This window comes from Sparus aurata, chromosome 21 (assembly GCF_900880675.1).
Source record: "Sparus aurata chromosome 21, fSpaAur1.1, whole genome shotgun sequence".
Taxonomy (NCBI): domain Eukaryota; kingdom Metazoa; phylum Chordata; class Actinopteri; order Spariformes; family Sparidae; genus Sparus; species Sparus aurata.
The window spans coordinates 16212229-16229632 of NC_044207.1; the positions used below are offsets into that span (position 1 = coordinate 16212229).

General features: G+C 43.7%; 1 protein-coding gene across 4 annotated transcripts in view; it reads left to right on the forward strand.

Annotated features, from left to right (window-relative positions):
* Positions 1-17404, forward strand: part of LOC115573345 (retinal-specific phospholipid-transporting ATPase ABCA4-like) — a 39000-nt gene that overhangs the window by 3229 nt on the left and 18367 nt on the right. For 3 of the 4 annotated variants that reach the window (XM_030404092.1, XM_030404091.1, XM_030404093.1), the window contains 13 exons: positions 440-567; positions 760-957; positions 5361-5450; positions 8783-9020; positions 9914-10053; positions 10732-10848; positions 11905-12102; positions 14263-14468; positions 15473-15649; positions 15985-16207; positions 16422-16643; positions 16869-17073; positions 17164-17256. In XM_030404092.1, coding sequence (XP_030259952.1) covers positions 440-567; positions 760-957; positions 5361-5450; positions 8783-9020; positions 9914-10053; positions 10732-10848; positions 11905-12102; positions 14263-14468; positions 15473-15649; positions 15985-16207; positions 16422-16643; positions 16869-17073; positions 17164-17256 — 2235 coding nt within the window. Of the gene's footprint in view, positions 1-439; positions 568-759; positions 958-5360; positions 5451-8782; positions 9021-9913; positions 10054-10413; positions 10565-10731; positions 10849-11904; positions 12103-14262; positions 14469-15472; positions 15650-15984; positions 16208-16421; positions 16644-16868; positions 17074-17163; positions 17257-17404 lie in introns of those variants that run through there. The other variant, XM_030404094.1, reaches the window with a different exon arrangement.

Sequence of the window (17404 nt, forward strand, 5' to 3'; positions counted from 1 at the left end):
CTCACTTTTCCTTCATTGAAAATAAAAATTCACCTTTAAGAAGCTGCAACCAGAGAATTTGGCCTTCTTTTCCCGATTGAATTAATAGTTTACGACTAATCGATTAATCATTGCAACTCTGTCTAGGGTGTTGCTGTATAAACTCCCTTTTCCCCTTCACTCCTCTTGTGGACATTCGTATGCGGAGGATGGTTCATGACCAGGCCTGAGGGCCAAACATAAAACGGTTCTTCATATCACTTCAGAAAATTAGAGCTCAGCCTGCTGGCAAGGACACGCACACAGTATGAACACACATCCTCCTCACTGGAGTTTCCCTGAAAGATCAGATCTCTGCCAAGCTGCCCTGCTGTGAATCACTTCCTCCGTGCAGTCCGGTGCTGCTCGGGTCAACAAATTCTAACCTTTCACTTTATCTGCTGTTGTTTTTTTCTTCCAGGCCGTGGGCTGAAGATAGAAGACATTCTGAAGGATGACGAAGTTCTCACTGCGTTTCTTTTGCGAGACGCCGGCCTCTCGTCCTCTATAGTCTACCAGCTCATCAATGCAAAGTTACGACTAGAACAGGTGCAGTTTCTGAAGGAAGGACGTGCAGACTGGTGCTGCGTCATCTTGGTTTAACGGTTGAAAAAAACCTAGCCTGCATGCTTTTACACATTTTCCCTGGCTATTGCAGTTCTATGTGATGATTCTTTGAGACACATCCCACAATATAAACCCAGCATCTCGCCATTTTCTTTTCTCTGCCACATTCTCCAGTTTGCCTTTGGAATCCCGGACCTGCAGCTAAAAGACATCGCCTGCAGCCAGGCCCTGCTGGAGCGCTTCATCATCTTCCCCAGTCGCATGGGGCTCAACGGGGTCCGCAACGCCATGTGTGCCCTGAGCCAGGAGAGGCTGCAGAGGATAGAGGACGTCCTCTATGCCAACCTGGACTTCTTCAAGATCTTCAAACTGGTGAGCTGTTCGAAAGTACAATCAGTCATTATATCAATTTTATAAATGTCAGACTTTCATCTATTATCCTGTATTGTGTGATTCCTGATATAAAGTGGGTGTTGCTCCTCACGTCCATCTTTTGCTCCCAGTCATCACTCCTTGGCTTGGTTGTGGTCACTGATATTGTTATTTTGGAAAGTCCTCTTTTTAATAACGCGTTTGTCATTATTTCCACTGAGAGATCCTCTGACGGCTGCGTTTTTGTTGGAAAGAATCGTGCCCTTCTTCCTGCCCTGGCAGCGAAGCCCGGTCTCATTGTCTCATTTGTTTACAGCAAATATAGTAAAGTGATGTGGCAGTAATTCCACAAAAGTTTAAGAGCTATTCTTCTTTACGGTTGCGGTAGGCGACGGCCAACCAGCGGGGACTAAATGTTTCCCTCGAAAAATCTTAAAGGATACGGATGGTTGTTCTGTATTTCTCATTGTCAACAATTTCATAAAAAACAAGTCTGTCCTTCCATTCTACGAATATATATACTGAATTCCTAAAAAGTCTCATATGTCCTAAAACATCTGGGCACTGTTGTTTCTAGCGAGGGTGAGCAAAGTGTCTTTATCAGGGGTAAAAAGCATTTTCTGAGGACTGTTTTCAGCGGCAGATTCAGACACATTTGACCACACGTTTCTGGCAGCAGGATGGCCAAAACAAACTACAGTGTGTGTGTGTGTGTGTGTGTGTGTGTGTGTTTATGGAAAAATAGCACTATGTCATCAAGTGCAACAGTGTAGCTCATTGTTTGATAAATTCATTGGTGGCTTGGGTCTTTTAATGGGATTTGAGAAACATATGAAATGTAGCCGGACTTATCCTTTAAGGACACACTGTCATTGACTTCGCTCTGATGTCGCAGTATTGGTGTCTACTGACGACATGTTTGTCTACCTACTGACCAATGACATTTTCATCATCTTAGGTTGCGACTTGGGGAAAATGACCCGGAAAAAAACGAAATTCAGTCACGCTCCTGGAAAACATTTATCACGACGGAAATGCAATATCTTAAATATTAGCAGAGAACACTCACTTGGACAGTTGAATACAGTATGAATCCATGTGTTACCACTTGATTTTTCGTCAGTGCAATCAGCCTGTTAGCTTTGTTGGTTTTGAGTCTATAACAGTCACAGTTAGACATATCTAGCTGGACTTTTTCATAATAACAATTGTAATAACATCAGCCAATTTGACCCTGTGATATTGTTTCTGCGAGTTGACCGTGACAAGATGTGCTCCCTCCTGATTGCACATTTTGTGCTCAGAATAGTGAATTTTAGTTGCATCCTGTCAGATGGCTCATTGTTCCATGTAGAGCCGGTGGTGATGCCAGGATTGCATGTGAGGCCCGGCGGCTCACTCTGGCTCTCAGGCGTCTGTGCCAGACCTGTTCACTCAGCGACTGGTTTAATTTTGGGTCTTGGAACAAACCGCAGGCTCCGCTTCAGACTGTTTACACACACGTATTTATGGAAAGCAAGAAACACAGAGAAGGCACAACTGACGCACGATGCAGACCGTCCTTTTATTGAAAGAAAAGGCCATTCTATTTGTTTTTTACTTGAATATATTTGTGAGATATAAAGAGATGTATCACAGGACATTTTATGGAGGACCAAAGAAAATAAAAGGAGGATTAAACAACAACAAACTGAGCTATATTTAAACTTTTTTTTTTTCCTCCTCGACACCCTGCATTTTCTCCTGCATGTGTCCTCAGGGTTCAGCCTGAGTGAGTCAGGTCAGGTGACATAGCATTATCCCTCTTGGCCTGTTTCTCTAATGGGCTTAGCCGGGCCCAAGCTACAGCCTGTGAGGTGTTCCATAAGACGTGAAGCTGCATCTCACATAAATACATCGTCAACATGTGCCAGTCTGAACGGTTCGGTAAACATAGCTGCTAGCCCACCTGCTTACCTGTTTGCCAGAAAACCCGACAGCAGGACCGACACAGTGAAGAGGACGGCAGGGCCGCAGTGTCGACAGGCTGGAGGAGATGTTGGGCCTGAGGTCCACATTCAAACAGGAGTTACATAAAGGAGGTGCAGGCTCATAGAGTACATGACTACCATCAACCAAATTCACAGGTTGATCATTTCATTAGCTTGATGATTGAATTATTAAATCATTTATTTATTTCTCTACACTTCTGGTGAACAAAACCCTCGTATCTGAGGTTATATCTTCCTGTTCCTTCCTTTAAATGCAATAAAAACATTGATCCATCCATCCTTATATATATGACATATTGTATTGTAGAAATTTAAAAAAATTACATATTTAATTTTTGGTGTTTAATATGTTTGCTGCCCAGCACTCCAAAACAGGAATGTGCTTCAACAACTGATAAAAACAAACCCTGTGACTAAAGAGCAACAGCAGAGTTAAAGAAACATCTTTGGGTATTATTTATGAAGTGTAGGTGATTGACAACCCACTGGCTCTCGTCTGATTCTGATTCAGATGTTGCTAAAATCTGATCTGTGACATCACCAGTGTTGGGAAAACTGCTTTGACAATAAGCTTTGGACGCTCCTCATTGCTTCACTTAAAAAAGCCAAGCTACTCTACAGATAACTCTCGTCTGGTTACCTTAAAGGTGCACTGTGTAGTTTTGATCAGAAGAGAAAGACCGTCATTGGCTGAATTCTTTTTTATGCCTAAACAAACTTTAATGAACAAACTTTCTTTGTTTTCATGACTGAATGACTTGGATAAACAAACTGAGCTTAAACTTCATACTTTTTTACTTTGTTTACATGTGGCGGACCCGCCACCTTTCTAGCTTTAAACAGTGTTCTGGGGACCTTATTTTCCTCTGAGAGCAGCTTGTTTATACAGCCATGGAAAAGACAAATATTTCTGGTATTATACTAGTACCTCATTAATATTGTAAATAATACGCTTTAGAGTTTGAATTTATTTTCCAAAACTACATAGTGCCTCTTTAAGCTACATGAAAAAGTAATGGATCAAAATGACAATGTACATGAAACAGGTTATACACATACGAGACCACTCTCGTTAGCTAGTGTATTCTAGCTTTGGTTTTGGAAACAGTGTCTGTCACATAGACACTTGCCATCAGTCAACTAGAGTCCAGGCGGGGGTATCGCACCGATCATAATTAGTCAGTAAGAGACATAACTTAGCAATAATAAATCAATACTAACAACTTATGGAAATATTCAAGTTGTCCTTTCCTCTCGTGGCCCAAAATTGCTTATAGTTTCAATAATTATTACACAAAATATTGTGAGACAAAAGAGTGAGTTAAGTACTTGGATCGCAACGTAGATGACAATGTCGTTGAACCACCAGCAAGCTACTGCAAAATGTAACTGAACTACTGTTTTGATTGCCTGTAGTTCACTACTCCCCATTCACATGCTGTCAGTGGAGATCCATTCACTTTAAGCTTTTCTAAGATTGCACGTTCACGTAGAATCTCACTGCCAACAGTATGAGGCTGAAATGAAAACACCTTCTCAGGACCTTTAAGGTAAAAACAAATCCAGTGTATAACATTTTGTATTAGTACTACAGTAACATCTTAGCTGGGATCTCTGTATTTAACTCGTTAGCTCTGTTAGGTTGAAAGCCCATTACCACCATGACCTCTGCCTTGTAGCAATTTCCCTCCCCTCATTACGCTCCTGACTCCGGTGTCCCGTCCACCTCTCATCGCCCTCCCTTTCCTATTCCCTCGCTTTCTCTCTCTTTCCCCCCCTTCGCCACCGCCGCCGCCTCCCTCCCTCCTTCCTTCGTTCAATGAAATGCAAGCGCGAGGAATGCGAGAGGAAGGATATCACATGTGCGTATTTGTCTTTTCCATTACCCTCAGCACTCTGCCCTGAGCAGGAGCTTTTTTTTTTTTTTTTTAACACCTACCGCTAATGGTTTCTCAAGAAGCCACTGATGAAGGAAGTTCAGGGGAATAATGTCAGCCAGTTTCCATATCAAGAGGTTCAAGTTTGATGCAGGTTCAGTTCCTCTGTGAACACAGGCACAAATAAAAAAAAAAAAAAAAGGGGGAAGGCCAAATGGAAAGTCTGATGTGGCGTTCGCCAGCAGGTTGCTGGTTGTGCTTGCCTGTAAAGTAAAGAAAGTGTTCAAACACTTGTTTCCCCCAGCATTTCTTGGAAGCACTCCTCCTCTTCCTCAGGGTTGTTGTTTAACTGGTTTTCTTGTTATGAATTAGTTTTTTTGTCAAAGGGTGTCACGGGACATGGTTTTCCCAAGAGAACTTGCAGTCAAGGCATACAAAAGAACAAAGAGAAAATTGTGTTTAATCTCAATTCATTTTACAAAACGCTTGACTGATGCATCTTGTGACTTGGCCTCCCTCCTCCTCCCCCCCACAGATGCCTCAGGTCATGGACAGCAACTCAGAGGGGATCGACCTGCACTTCTGGGGACGGGTTCTTAAGGCGGTATCAGAGAAGATCCAAGCTGTAAGTGCTCCAAAGTCCATATATCCCCTTTCAAAATCGCCCCGCTCCCCTCTCTCCTCCGCCTCAGTCCTGCAGGATCAGAGGCACCAGTATTTTTAGCCCTGCAGGAAACTCGCCCCTTCCGCTGCTCCCTGTCTGAGAGTCGCTCACAGAGGAGCTGACTGAGTGATGGCCCCAACAATGTGGGGTGTACACGCGTGTGTGGACAGCCTGTATGTGGACCGTGCAGCTGCTGATGTGTGAGCCTACGTACAGGCTCACATAATATTTGTGTGTGGGTGTGTATGTGTGTTCGTGCACATGCGGTGTGTGTCTTTTACACTTACATCTGAATCACAAATCAGAATCAAATAGAACGGAAATAGATCCTGGGAAATATGATAGTGAACAGAATGTCTTCGCCTCATGGTCAGTTTTGTCACACTTCTTGGAGCTTTCAGTCAGATCACATGAACTTCGTCAGCGGCTGGAGTTTTTCTCAGCTGTCACGTTCATTCGCAGACATCAAAAGTTGAAGGTGACGGTCAAAAAAGAGCAATCATTTTTGTCATTTTTCAAGCAGGGCAACACCTTAGCACTCCTGTGGATCAACAACGTTTGGGGTCGACAAAATAACACCAAAAGAACTCTGTCCTCTTTACTTGCTTTAAAACCCACGCTTTGGTACACAGAACTTCATCGTGTTATGAGGAAAGGTCTGATGAAGGTCTAGTACCCAAACATTCTTACATTTTCCTGAATGCAAGTGAAGACATGCAGGACTTTCCTTTTCGTTCATTTTTGGAGCAAAACGCCCTTGTAGAAAACGTTATGGCATTTAGTGCGATCTGGCATCCCAGATGTGGCCGAGACACTATACACCCAGGACTGGCAAAAATGATTTTGAAGGTGTTAGTTTAAGGTAAACAAGTTACACAATGGTGCTTTAATTATGAGGATTTGCTGCATTCTTTTGTCCTGAGAGCAAAAACTGATTATCTTTGGGTTTTTGGCCTGTCGGTTCATCTCTGACTTTAATGAATGATGATGGGCATCTTTAACTTTCTCTTACATGATACAGACCAAATGATTAACTGAGACAAAATTCAGTGTTTTGATTGATGATCAATCATTGGGTTACATCTTTGTTTCATATCAAATGATCTTCATCAGAAGTTGTCATTGAACTGCAGATGATTACCTTTCCATTGTCCTCTTTAAATGTGCCACAAGGAGCCTCACTTCATTTCATATTTAAAAAAGCAGGACAGGAACAGGTGCACTGAGCTCACGTCATAGACACAAACAATGAAAAAGTAAATAAAACCAATGAAGAAAAAAACAAAAAGTAGAGTAAACAATAAATAAAGAACAGAAACATAATAGAATAGAACTTCAGTCACGTAATTCATCTACAATGGCCCGTCTGAACACTTTTCTCCCCTCGTGCTAATATTAACTCAAACTTACACACACACACACAAAGAATAAATGACTGGGATTGCGTTGTGTGTGTTTCGGCACGTTCACTGTGACTCCCGGGGGAAGGTGTATTCCATCATCACCTAAGTCGGGGTCAGGGAGACACAGAGGGGACAGGGGGTGGGTGAGGGACAGAGAGAGAGGGAGAGACATTCCTTTTAGGTGACACATCCTGTAGGTGGGACCCTCGTGTCACCCTGGTGACAGAGAGGCGAGCCAAATGCTCCCATTACCCACCTCTCCTTCCTCTTAATCCAGCGAGAGTGTGTTTGTGTGAAATGACAAATTTGGGAGGAAAAGGGAGTGAAAGTTAAATAATTTCAGGGGTGTGTTTTAGCTTGGTGCGTGTGTGTGTGTGCGATTGTTCACACGTAACTTGTTGGCTGAGCGAGGGACATAGAAATGCAGTGAGTCATTCTCAATCTGGAACCAGTTTGATTATCAGTGTTGCAATATATTCCACATTTAAACGGCGAGGGGATTGTAGAGAGGAAGACTTGCGATGACATACATCTGGGAGAAACTCAATTCCACCAAAATCTGATCCCTCATGAGATCATCTGCGGATCTGAAAGGGCAGTTCACCACAATTAGGGTCATCATAGGCTGATTTCATTCAATATCTGATTTTAGCTTCGGAGTGATCTGTTAGTGACCTCTGTCTGAGTATTGGCAGCCCGCTCCCTCTTTCTTTAGAAAGGAAGTGATACACGCTGTGGAGAAATGAAGCTATTTTCGTTCCATCAATAGGAGGATATTTAGTCCACCCCCAGACTATCCTCGACATGTGAGGAGAGCCGTCCGTCCCGCGTTTGCTTATCTTTCAAACTATTGTTTTCTAGTGATCGTTTATGTTTTGCAAGTCCCACAGTATGAATGAATATGAGAGACATAAATATCCCTGTCTTGTAAATAATTATCCGACGAAGGTCAAACAGCTCAGAGCTAATTATTTACAATTTAAGGCGATACTCGACAAGTATCCTCACTGGTGTGGCTCCATTAAGCCTCCTATACGTTTTACCTGAAATGGGTCAAATTATCTTTGGAAATAAACTAGTTGTAGCTTAGTCGGTGGTATTTTTGGTGTGACCACATCACAAAAGTTTGAAGTTGGGAATTTTTTCTATCGCAGATTTAGAAGTAATTAAGATGACACTATAAATACTGCATCTAAACTTTCTGGCACTCTTTTGACAGCATAGCGCTGCGTAACTACACTGATTCTTCTACTATCTAGCAAAATAAAAGAGTTAAGACACCAGCAGATATTTAAGAAACACCTCTGAGCTGGGCCTTTTGGATTACATTTATTTAAGCACACCAAGCTATTGAGATGTTGGGTCAGGTCTAAACTAAAACACACAATACGCTTAATGTCATCGATGAATCCCGCTAACAGCTCAATATATATTACCTTTTACCCCGTGTTATAGTTATTGACCATTTGCAATAGTACAATTACATTTTTGTTAAGTTGCTTTGGACTTTGTGATATTACCACAAGCCTCAATTGTCAATTGTGTTTTCAATGCAAATTAGCTAATTTTAGCATCCCAACATGCTAAACTGAAATGATGAACATTGTAAGCATTGTAGATACTAAACATCTGCATGGTAACACTGTTACTGTGAGCATGTTAGCATGCTGATGTTAGCATGTAGCTCAGACTACAGCCTGACCGTGCCTGCTCTGTGAGGCTGTATTGTGGGCTAAATGTAGGCCAGTAGGTTAGCAGTCTGATGCCTTCAGTTCTGAGTCTTCCCAAACCTGAACGGAAATTCTGTAATTTGGACGATGGATGGATTTGTCCAGCATCGTGACTGCATCAAGTAAACTGGTATGTTGAATCTCTGTATGACTTTCACAGCTGCTGGAGCGGGAGAGCTCTCAGGAGCTCCTGAAGGCCCTCTCCTCTCTGTTCCAAGCCGGCGGTCCCCCCTCGTTCACCAAGCTCATGTCCGGCGTGTCGAGCCTCTTCTGTGGATACCCGGAGGGGGGCGGCTCCCGGGTCCTGTCCTTCAACTGGTACGAGGACAACAACTACAAGGTGTTCCTGGGGGTCAACGGCACCAAGAGCCGCAACTATGTTTATGACGACTCCGCCAGTAAGTGAAGAGGTGTAGCACAGCTGATGATATGGATCCAGTAAGGTTCATAGCATGCTGTTGTTGCAGGTAGTTTACAGTGAATTCATGTAATGTAAGGATTTACACATATATCTCATATTCCACTGGTTACTGTTTGTTCATGTCATGCAAATATATTTTTAAATGATTTTATTGTTTTTGTTTGTCAGATCTGTTTTTAATTTCATCATTGTTTTATCTTATTATATTATTCTTATTTTATACATTTGGTTATATAGTCTGTTTTGGTTATATAGTCTGACTAGCACCAACCCTAAAATCTTTATTCTTATTGAGTGTTTAATTCAACATACACACTATAAGGCCTTAAAAAAGCAATAGATAGTCTTACATTTTAATTTCCAAAAAGATGTTGTCTGATTTCATTTATTCATCTTTTAATTTCTTTATGTTTCAACATTTCTGATGATTCATATCCTTAAACCTCCTATAAATTGAATACTCATTTGACATTTTGCTTACCCGTACCTGTTTGCAAAATGTAGATTATCCTAACCAGACTAACACTCTAATAATTATTGCATATTCCATGGGACCACACATTGCTTCATACCTTTAAGCTTACCTGCACTTTTTTACATAAGACAAAGATCATCTGTTCAAAGACCAGTGGTAATATTTGGGTAGAAATGAACTTGGAAACTTCTTAAAAAGCATTTATCACGTGTGTATTATACATGTAGACACCCTGTCTTTGTTTTGGTGATTGTTGATGGTGACCAGGTCTGAGGGGATACTGTCAATATAAGTCAGCGTGATGCTTTCTCTCTTTCTCGTTTGATTTATCCCTCACTATCTCTGCTTCCTTTCTTCTTCTAAACTCTTTGTTTTTGCACTTCTTCTCCCATTAGCCCCCTTCTGCAACGCCTTGATGCAGACCCTGGAGTCCAACCCTGTTACAAAAATCGTGTGGAATTCAGTCAAGCCCCTGCTGATGGGAAAGATCCTGTACACCCCCGACTCCCCTGCCGTCCACAAGATATTAAAGAGCGTAAGAGAGGCCACCTCCAGCCCGACCCCTCACCTCTCTCCCTCTCTCTCCCTCTCTCTCTCTTTCTCTCTCTCTCTCTCACTCGTCTCACTTGTTCCTCTCTTTCTCAATTCCTTTCCCCTCTTTCAGTATCTCTTTATATGCGTCCAAACTCCCACCCTGCTTAGGAATGAGCTGACTACTGCAGAGCGGAGGAGGAGGAGGAGGGCGGTGGGATGGAGGGGGTGCAATCTACTGTGGTGTGAGGCGAAGGGAGGAGGAGTGGGAGAATTAAACAGTAAATTGAATGCAAGCTCGCAGCCATGAAGGGAAAAACAGAATGTTTTCCTGTCTGTCACATCTCATTCAGTGGTCGTCGTGAGTCGGAACAGATCTCGATTTCAGGAGGAGTTTGTTTTTAATGAGATTTAAGCAATCTGCTCCTGACAAGAGAACGAGCTAATGTGACTGTGCGCCCTGTTGCTGTTCGAAGAGCGCTGCAGCTAAGAGCTCAGATGAATGAAATGTTCAGGTAGCTTGTCCGACTCTGTCTGTGCACAGTCGAAAGAATCAGCAGAAGGCGATATTAATGTTGGTAGCATGTGATTGCTCTTTCTCACTGCTGACAGTGACGTGAACTTTACTCCAGTGTGCGCTGGCTTGATATAGTGTTTATTTGTGTGCGTGTGTGCAATACAGGCCAACACAACATTCGAGGAGTTGGAGAGGCTACAGAACATGGCCAAGGCCTGGGAGGAGTTGGGACCTCAGCTCTGGGCTTTCTTCCAAAACAGTGTCCAGATGAACATGATCAGGGTATGAAAAACTGCACACACACACACACACACATACAGAGAGAGAGAGAGAGAGAGAAAGAGAGAGAGTCACACCTGCACACAGTCTTGAACACACGCTCATTTCAAATGAGTTTTGATGGACTGTGCTGCCCTACAATGACTAACTGCTGCAACTACGCCAACAATGTCCAGACAAAATGTGTTATTGGCAGAACGGCAGTTATTGTTCTTAGTAAATACGTACTTGCATTCTTGTCATGTTTTGAAAATATGTTTTTTGACCCATGACCCTTAAAATGCAGATGCTGCAATGTCTTTACTCCTCTTTACTACTCTGGAAGATATAGTATAGGTAGAGCAAAGACAAAGTGCAGTTGTTCTACATCTTCTTCCATCATATTGTTATAAAATGTTGTCTGCTTGTTTCAATAGTTGAAATAAATGAGTAATTAAGAAAAAAAAATCTTCATTGGCTTCATTTGTTTATGCCTAAACAAACTAAATAAACAAACTGATCTTAAAGGACAACACAATTTCGTACTTTTTTACTTTGTTTATTTCGATGGACCCTGCCAACTTGCCAGCTTAGAACAGTGTTCTAGGGGCCTTATTTTCCTCTGAGAACAGCTTGTTTATTCAGTCATGGAAAAGATAAATGTTTCTGAGTTTGTATTATTACCTCATTAATATTGTAAATGATATAATTTTGAGTTGAAATTTCTTACAGAGTGCTCTTTAAAGAGAATGACCCTCCCTGAGCCCTAAACAGAAGTCAGCAGACAAACTATCCAGCTAGCTCGTCTCTCACCACGTCCACTGACTCATCCTCATAGGGTGTAGTTATTTGCCAGCAGCAGCTTTCAGTGAATCAGCATTCAGTTTGATCATGCAGTCTGCCCAAACTTGCACTGAATTGAAAATGAAAGTGAAAGTGAATTATGCAGATGACTTTGAACCCAAAGTTTGTTGGCACAATGACTTAAGGGCACTTTTCACGTTCCTTAACTTAACATTTAGCCAAATAAATGGTACTTGTTCTTGCAAATGCAACATGTTTACGTCCCAATCCCTGCAGGACACCCTGAGAAACCCAACGGTGATGGACTTCATGGACGACAGTCTGGGAGACGCTAACTTCACCACAAAAGACATTCTTAACTTCCTGTACAATGGTGCGGAGGAGCAGAGGGAGCCGGGCATGCCCAAGTTTGACTGGAGGAACATTTTCAACATCACAGACGAGCTCATACGCATGTTCAACAAGTATGGAGAGGTGAGCAACACAAGATAGTCTGTATGTTTATCTTCCCCCTGTTGATCCCCGATCTCCCTCTTTGCTTTTCTTCTTCTTTTGTGCCTCAGTCACATTCCCAGGATGAGGTGTTCAAGCCTTTTTGTCACACCGGCTCACAGTCCTCCAGACAGGTGCATCAGTCTCCCAGGTCTGCTCCCAGGAGATTGCAGCCAGGCTCCTTTGAAACACAGATTGGGCCACTTAGCACGACTATAGAGCCGCTCTCTCATCCAGTCGGCTGAAAAGTGGGGAGAACAAGCCTCCTGTCACCCCCCTCCTTGGCATCCATTGTGGACCCCGTGATAAAGTGGAGAGTAGATGGAAGCGAGTCGCCTCCCCCCCCAATGAGCTCAATGCTGTTTTAGTGCACGGCCCCGCATTGAAGCAGACCCTTGCGCCTGTGAAATAAAAGAGGGGCAAATCACTCTATCCATCCTTCACGCCTTCCCCTCGTCTGAATTTAAAGGGGGGCAGAGGTTGCGGGTTTTGGAGGGAGCCCTGTCAGTGCAGGCATCTCAATCTGTCCTTTGTGTCCCAAGTTCAGCGTCGAGACCCTCCAGAGCTCCACAAACAAACCCCACGAGGTTTAGCCAATTAGGTATAGCTGTCAGCTAGCATCGGGCCATAGGATAACTGCCGCAGGTCCTCTCACTCCGTCAGGGGCTGGTTTCTCACACTGAATTCTCACTGGAACATGTGTATCAGCGAGGCTCTTTCTTCTCGGGCCATCTCCGAGCGAACATGATTGTGTTGTGAATGTATGGGCCCGTAAAAGATGAATGGGAAGTGGTCCCTTTGAGAGATCCCGGGGTATTGTACAGTAACGTGAATGGAGACATTAGACATGGTGTACACAGGGGTGTGGGGGGGTTAGAGAGCAGTGTGTGTGTGTGTGGGTAGAGTGGGAGTTTCACATGGTAATTACGCGTGTTTCATGGAGCTAGAGAGCATGTACGTGTGTGCGTGTGAGAAAAATGTGGCAGTGTGTGAGAGAGCGTCACTAGTTTGTGTGTAGGTGCGAGTTCAAGTACATGTGTGTTTGTTTCTGCATGTATGAGCGCATTTATTTGCTTTTCTGCGTGCGCGTGTGTGTCGCAGCAGAACGAATGCAGCCGCTCAGATTTTCCCATGACACCAGATCCCCTCGGTGAACAGTGGTTCTGTTAAGACACAAATATGGATTTAGCTACAGACTCAAAATGATACCTTTTCATGACCTAATCATTCCAGTTTGAGGAATGTAACCATATTTTCTACAAAAGCTGCATAAATACATTAGTGTTACTGTGACATAAGAAGATTTTGTTTGTGGTTTGGAACTGATGACTGTGCAACTGTTTTCCATTGTATACTGGATATTAACATAGTGGGTGATAAAACACAATGGTAGCAGAAGCAGGGTCTCCTTTACTGAGCCACCCGCGAACCCAGAAGGACCCGCTGGTGACACCAGGGCCGCAGTAGATCTATATATGTATACTAATAGTATGTTAACAGAATTCAGTCCCATTTTTAGTCCTTATTTTGGTAGTAGTACAAGCCTGATTACAACAAAAGTTGGGATGCTGTGTAAAACATTGAGAAATAAAACAAATCATTTGCAAATGAACTGTTTTACAAAGTGTTCCTGAGCCCATGTAGTAATCTCCTTCACACAATCATGTGTTTGACAGGGTGGCGAACCTCAGCAACCTCAGTTGTTGCTTGTGAACGACTGAGCTTTTTTCGAGGATGGCCCCTTCGTACCTAATCATGATTCGACAAATTCACAATAAGCATATATCTACAGGTCTGTGTATGTGTGTGTGTGTGTGTGTGTGTGTGTGTGCGTGTGTAATAGTGTAATAGTTGATGAGGTAAAACAGCAAAGATGTTATCTCTGTGCTGAGCATATGTTAGAGAGCTCTGGCAAAGTATCACATTCAGTTCTGTTTTACACAGCGTCCCAACTCTTTTGGAATCAGGGTTGTAGCAGTTTGTTTCGGACACATTTTGGGGTCTGGACCATTTAATACCAGACTCCACTCGTCAGCTGTTTCCACATAGAGCAAATGCTTCCACCTGCACCGAAGCCAGCACACTATCAAGTATCACTAACACTGTTCGATGTCGAACAACTCGGTTCTCTTCTGTTTTTAGTGCATCAATCTGGATAAGTTTGTGGCCTACACGGATGAGTCCATGATGACCCATCAGGCCTTGTATCTGCTGGAGGAGAACAAGTTTTGGGCTGGTGTGGTCTTTACGGACATGTATCCCTGGACCACGAGCGTACCTCCGCATGTCAAGTACAAGATCCGCATGGACATCGACGCCGTGGAGAGGACCAACAAGATCAAGGACAGGTCGGTAGCAGCGGGGTCTACTTTTGACAGTTTATCAGAAGTCGTATCTGTCTATGATGTCCACAGATATTTTCCCATATTAAATTTGAGCAATTGCCTGAGATGAGAGAGAGAGAGATCAGAGAAATGTGTGGATTTTGTTTTGCAGAACATGTTTTTTCATCTGGTTAACGGTGATTTCAGCTGAGACCTGAGATTTATTTTGCAGCACATACTGTTCCCCTGTCCTAAAAGGGCCATGGTTTCCAAAGCACCCCTGGAGGCTAATTTATTGCACAAAAGAAATTAGGCTATAAACGTTTTATTAGCAGAAGAAAAAGGCTAATCACAGGTACTTTACACTGGAATTCATTGCGGCTAACTGCTACGCATACCCACAGGGGTTAAAAAGGATCCAACCAGTAGCGTTTGGACTACCAAGTCACCCTGACAACCTACCTCTCCTTCATTTTTCCATGTTGTTACTGCCATATTAATGAGGCAATTTATATGGATTTGTCACATTCCTCAGAGGAGGACAAGAAAAACCTCTCAAGCTGGCCTCAATGTGTTTTCTAAAGTCTCTCAGTGGTTCCATATTAACTCGGTACCTGCTCTTTCATGCTCCCATGTGAGGCTTTCACATGCATTTTCCCTTCCCTTTGATCCCCCATTCATAAACAGACAGTATGTCAATAGCTCCAGGGGCGAACAAGTAGTTTCTGCTGTTTGAAGCGCACCAACAGGCTGTAATAGACGCAGTGGGAGTGCAGCCTCTATACAATTGAATAATCAGATTGTAAGAAGGCTTTGCCTCCGACTTATCCGCTTAAGTAAAAGCAGTGTACAAGCGGTCTGTGTGTGGCTTTGGAGACTCGGGATTGTTTTTATTATGACAATGTTTTGACTGCAGACTGCGACTGAGATTATTTCAAATACTTAAACAAACTGTTTGTTATTATTGGTCGTATGGCCACTTTAGAACCAATAGCTGTTACCCTGTCACTCTCCGCGTCCCCTCTCAGGTACTGGGACCCCGGCCCCAGAGCAGACCCCATGGAGGACCAGAGGTACATCTGGGGAGGCTTCGCCTACCTGCAGGACATGATCGAACACGGCATCATCAAGCTTCACACGGGCAACGACTGGCCGCTCGGGGTCTACATCCAGCAGATGCCATATCCGTGCTATGTAGATGACCTGTGAGTAAACATGTCACGGGTCAGATTTCTTGGGTTAGTGGGGTCGATAGCGCCTTACATTGAAGTTGTTATATTTTAATGTGACCACTGGGTGCTACCGAAGCGTGAAATTTTCAAATTCACATCGCGGCTTTAAGTTTCCTTCCTTCAACCTGCTTTTTCTAAGAGACCTGCAGTAACTGAAATCATTCAATTTAATGTTCATGTGCATTTACTGAGAGAACAACAGCAGATGGGCCTCATGAGGTTTCTCACTTTGGTTTTTGGGGGTCATATCCATACCCACCCTCCTCCTCTCCCTCTTCATCCCTCCCCTCTGCTCTCCTCTCCTCCAGCTTCATGATCACACTGAACCGCTGCTTCCCCCTCTTCATGGTGCTGGCCTGGATCTACTCTGTGTCCATGACTGTGAAGAGCATCGTGCTGGAGAAGGAGCTGCGCCTCAAGGAGACTCTCAAAGCCATGGGGGTCGACAACGGGGTCATCTGGTACACGTGTTTCATCGACAGCTTCGTCATGATGACCGCGAGCACAGCGCTGCTCACCTCCATCGTCATGGTGAGTGGGACAGTGATGGATGAGGTGGACATGGTGATGGACGAGGGTCAAGTTTTATGGCATGTAATGGTGCCCTCTTGTGGAGGATTTTAAAAAGAGATTTTTTTTTTTATGTGTCCTGTTCAGCCACTGGTTGCACTGGCTCTGTGTCTGTGTACGTGAATACCTCCATATAATCACACACCATATGAATATCTGTCTTTTTTTCTCTCAGGGAGGAAAAGTGCTGAATTACAGCAACCCCATCCTCGTCTTCTTATTCCTGCTGACTTTCACCATCGCCACCATCATGCAGTGTTTCCTGATGAGCGTGTTCTTCAACAAGGCCAACCTGGCAGCCGCCTGCAGCGGCATCATCTACTTCACCCTCTATCTGCCGCATGTTCTCTGCTTCGCCTGGCAGGATCGCATCACCAAGGGCATGAAGATGGCTGCTGTATGTGAATCTTTTGTGTAACCAATATTAAAAATGCATATATGCTGTTCAAGGATGGGCATGGTGAGTTTAGGGAGTTTTTATCCAATCCAGACATCATAAAACATAATTATCAAACATTGTCTCTCACTCTAAATTCTCTCAATTTGGCAGTGAGATTTCTTTTTGTGATTATTCTGCACCACTTGTCCCCCCCCCCCCCCCCCCCCCCCCCCGCTTCTGTAGAGCCTGTTGTCTCAGGTGGCCTTCGGCTTCGGGACGGAGTACCTGTCCCGGTATGAGGAGCAGGGCTTGGGTCTGCAGTGGGACAACATCCAGACGAGCCCGTTAGAGAAAGACACCTACTCCTTTCTCACCTCCATCTTCATGATGGTGTTCGATGCCATCCTGTATGGCGTCCTGGCCTGGTACCTGGATAATGTCTTCCCAGGTTGGACTGCTGATACACTGTGCGGTTAACTTTACACAGGTGCCTCAGGTTTACTGAACTGAGAACTAATGTCAAATGTCTCCCTCACAGGACAGTATGGCATCGGTCGACGGTTCTACTTCCCATTGGAGCCCTCATACTGGCAAACTCCTGCTCGCTCATACACAGACAGGGCTGCCCAAGGTTAGTATCACTGACTCTAAAATCTCTGACGTGCTTCATAATTTGGTGAGCATATCAAGGCAAAAAACGGCCTCTTCTGTTGGAATCTAATTTTTTCCCTCTGCGTTGTAGAAAGGCACTTATTGAGGCAGCTCTCTAATCAGTCGCT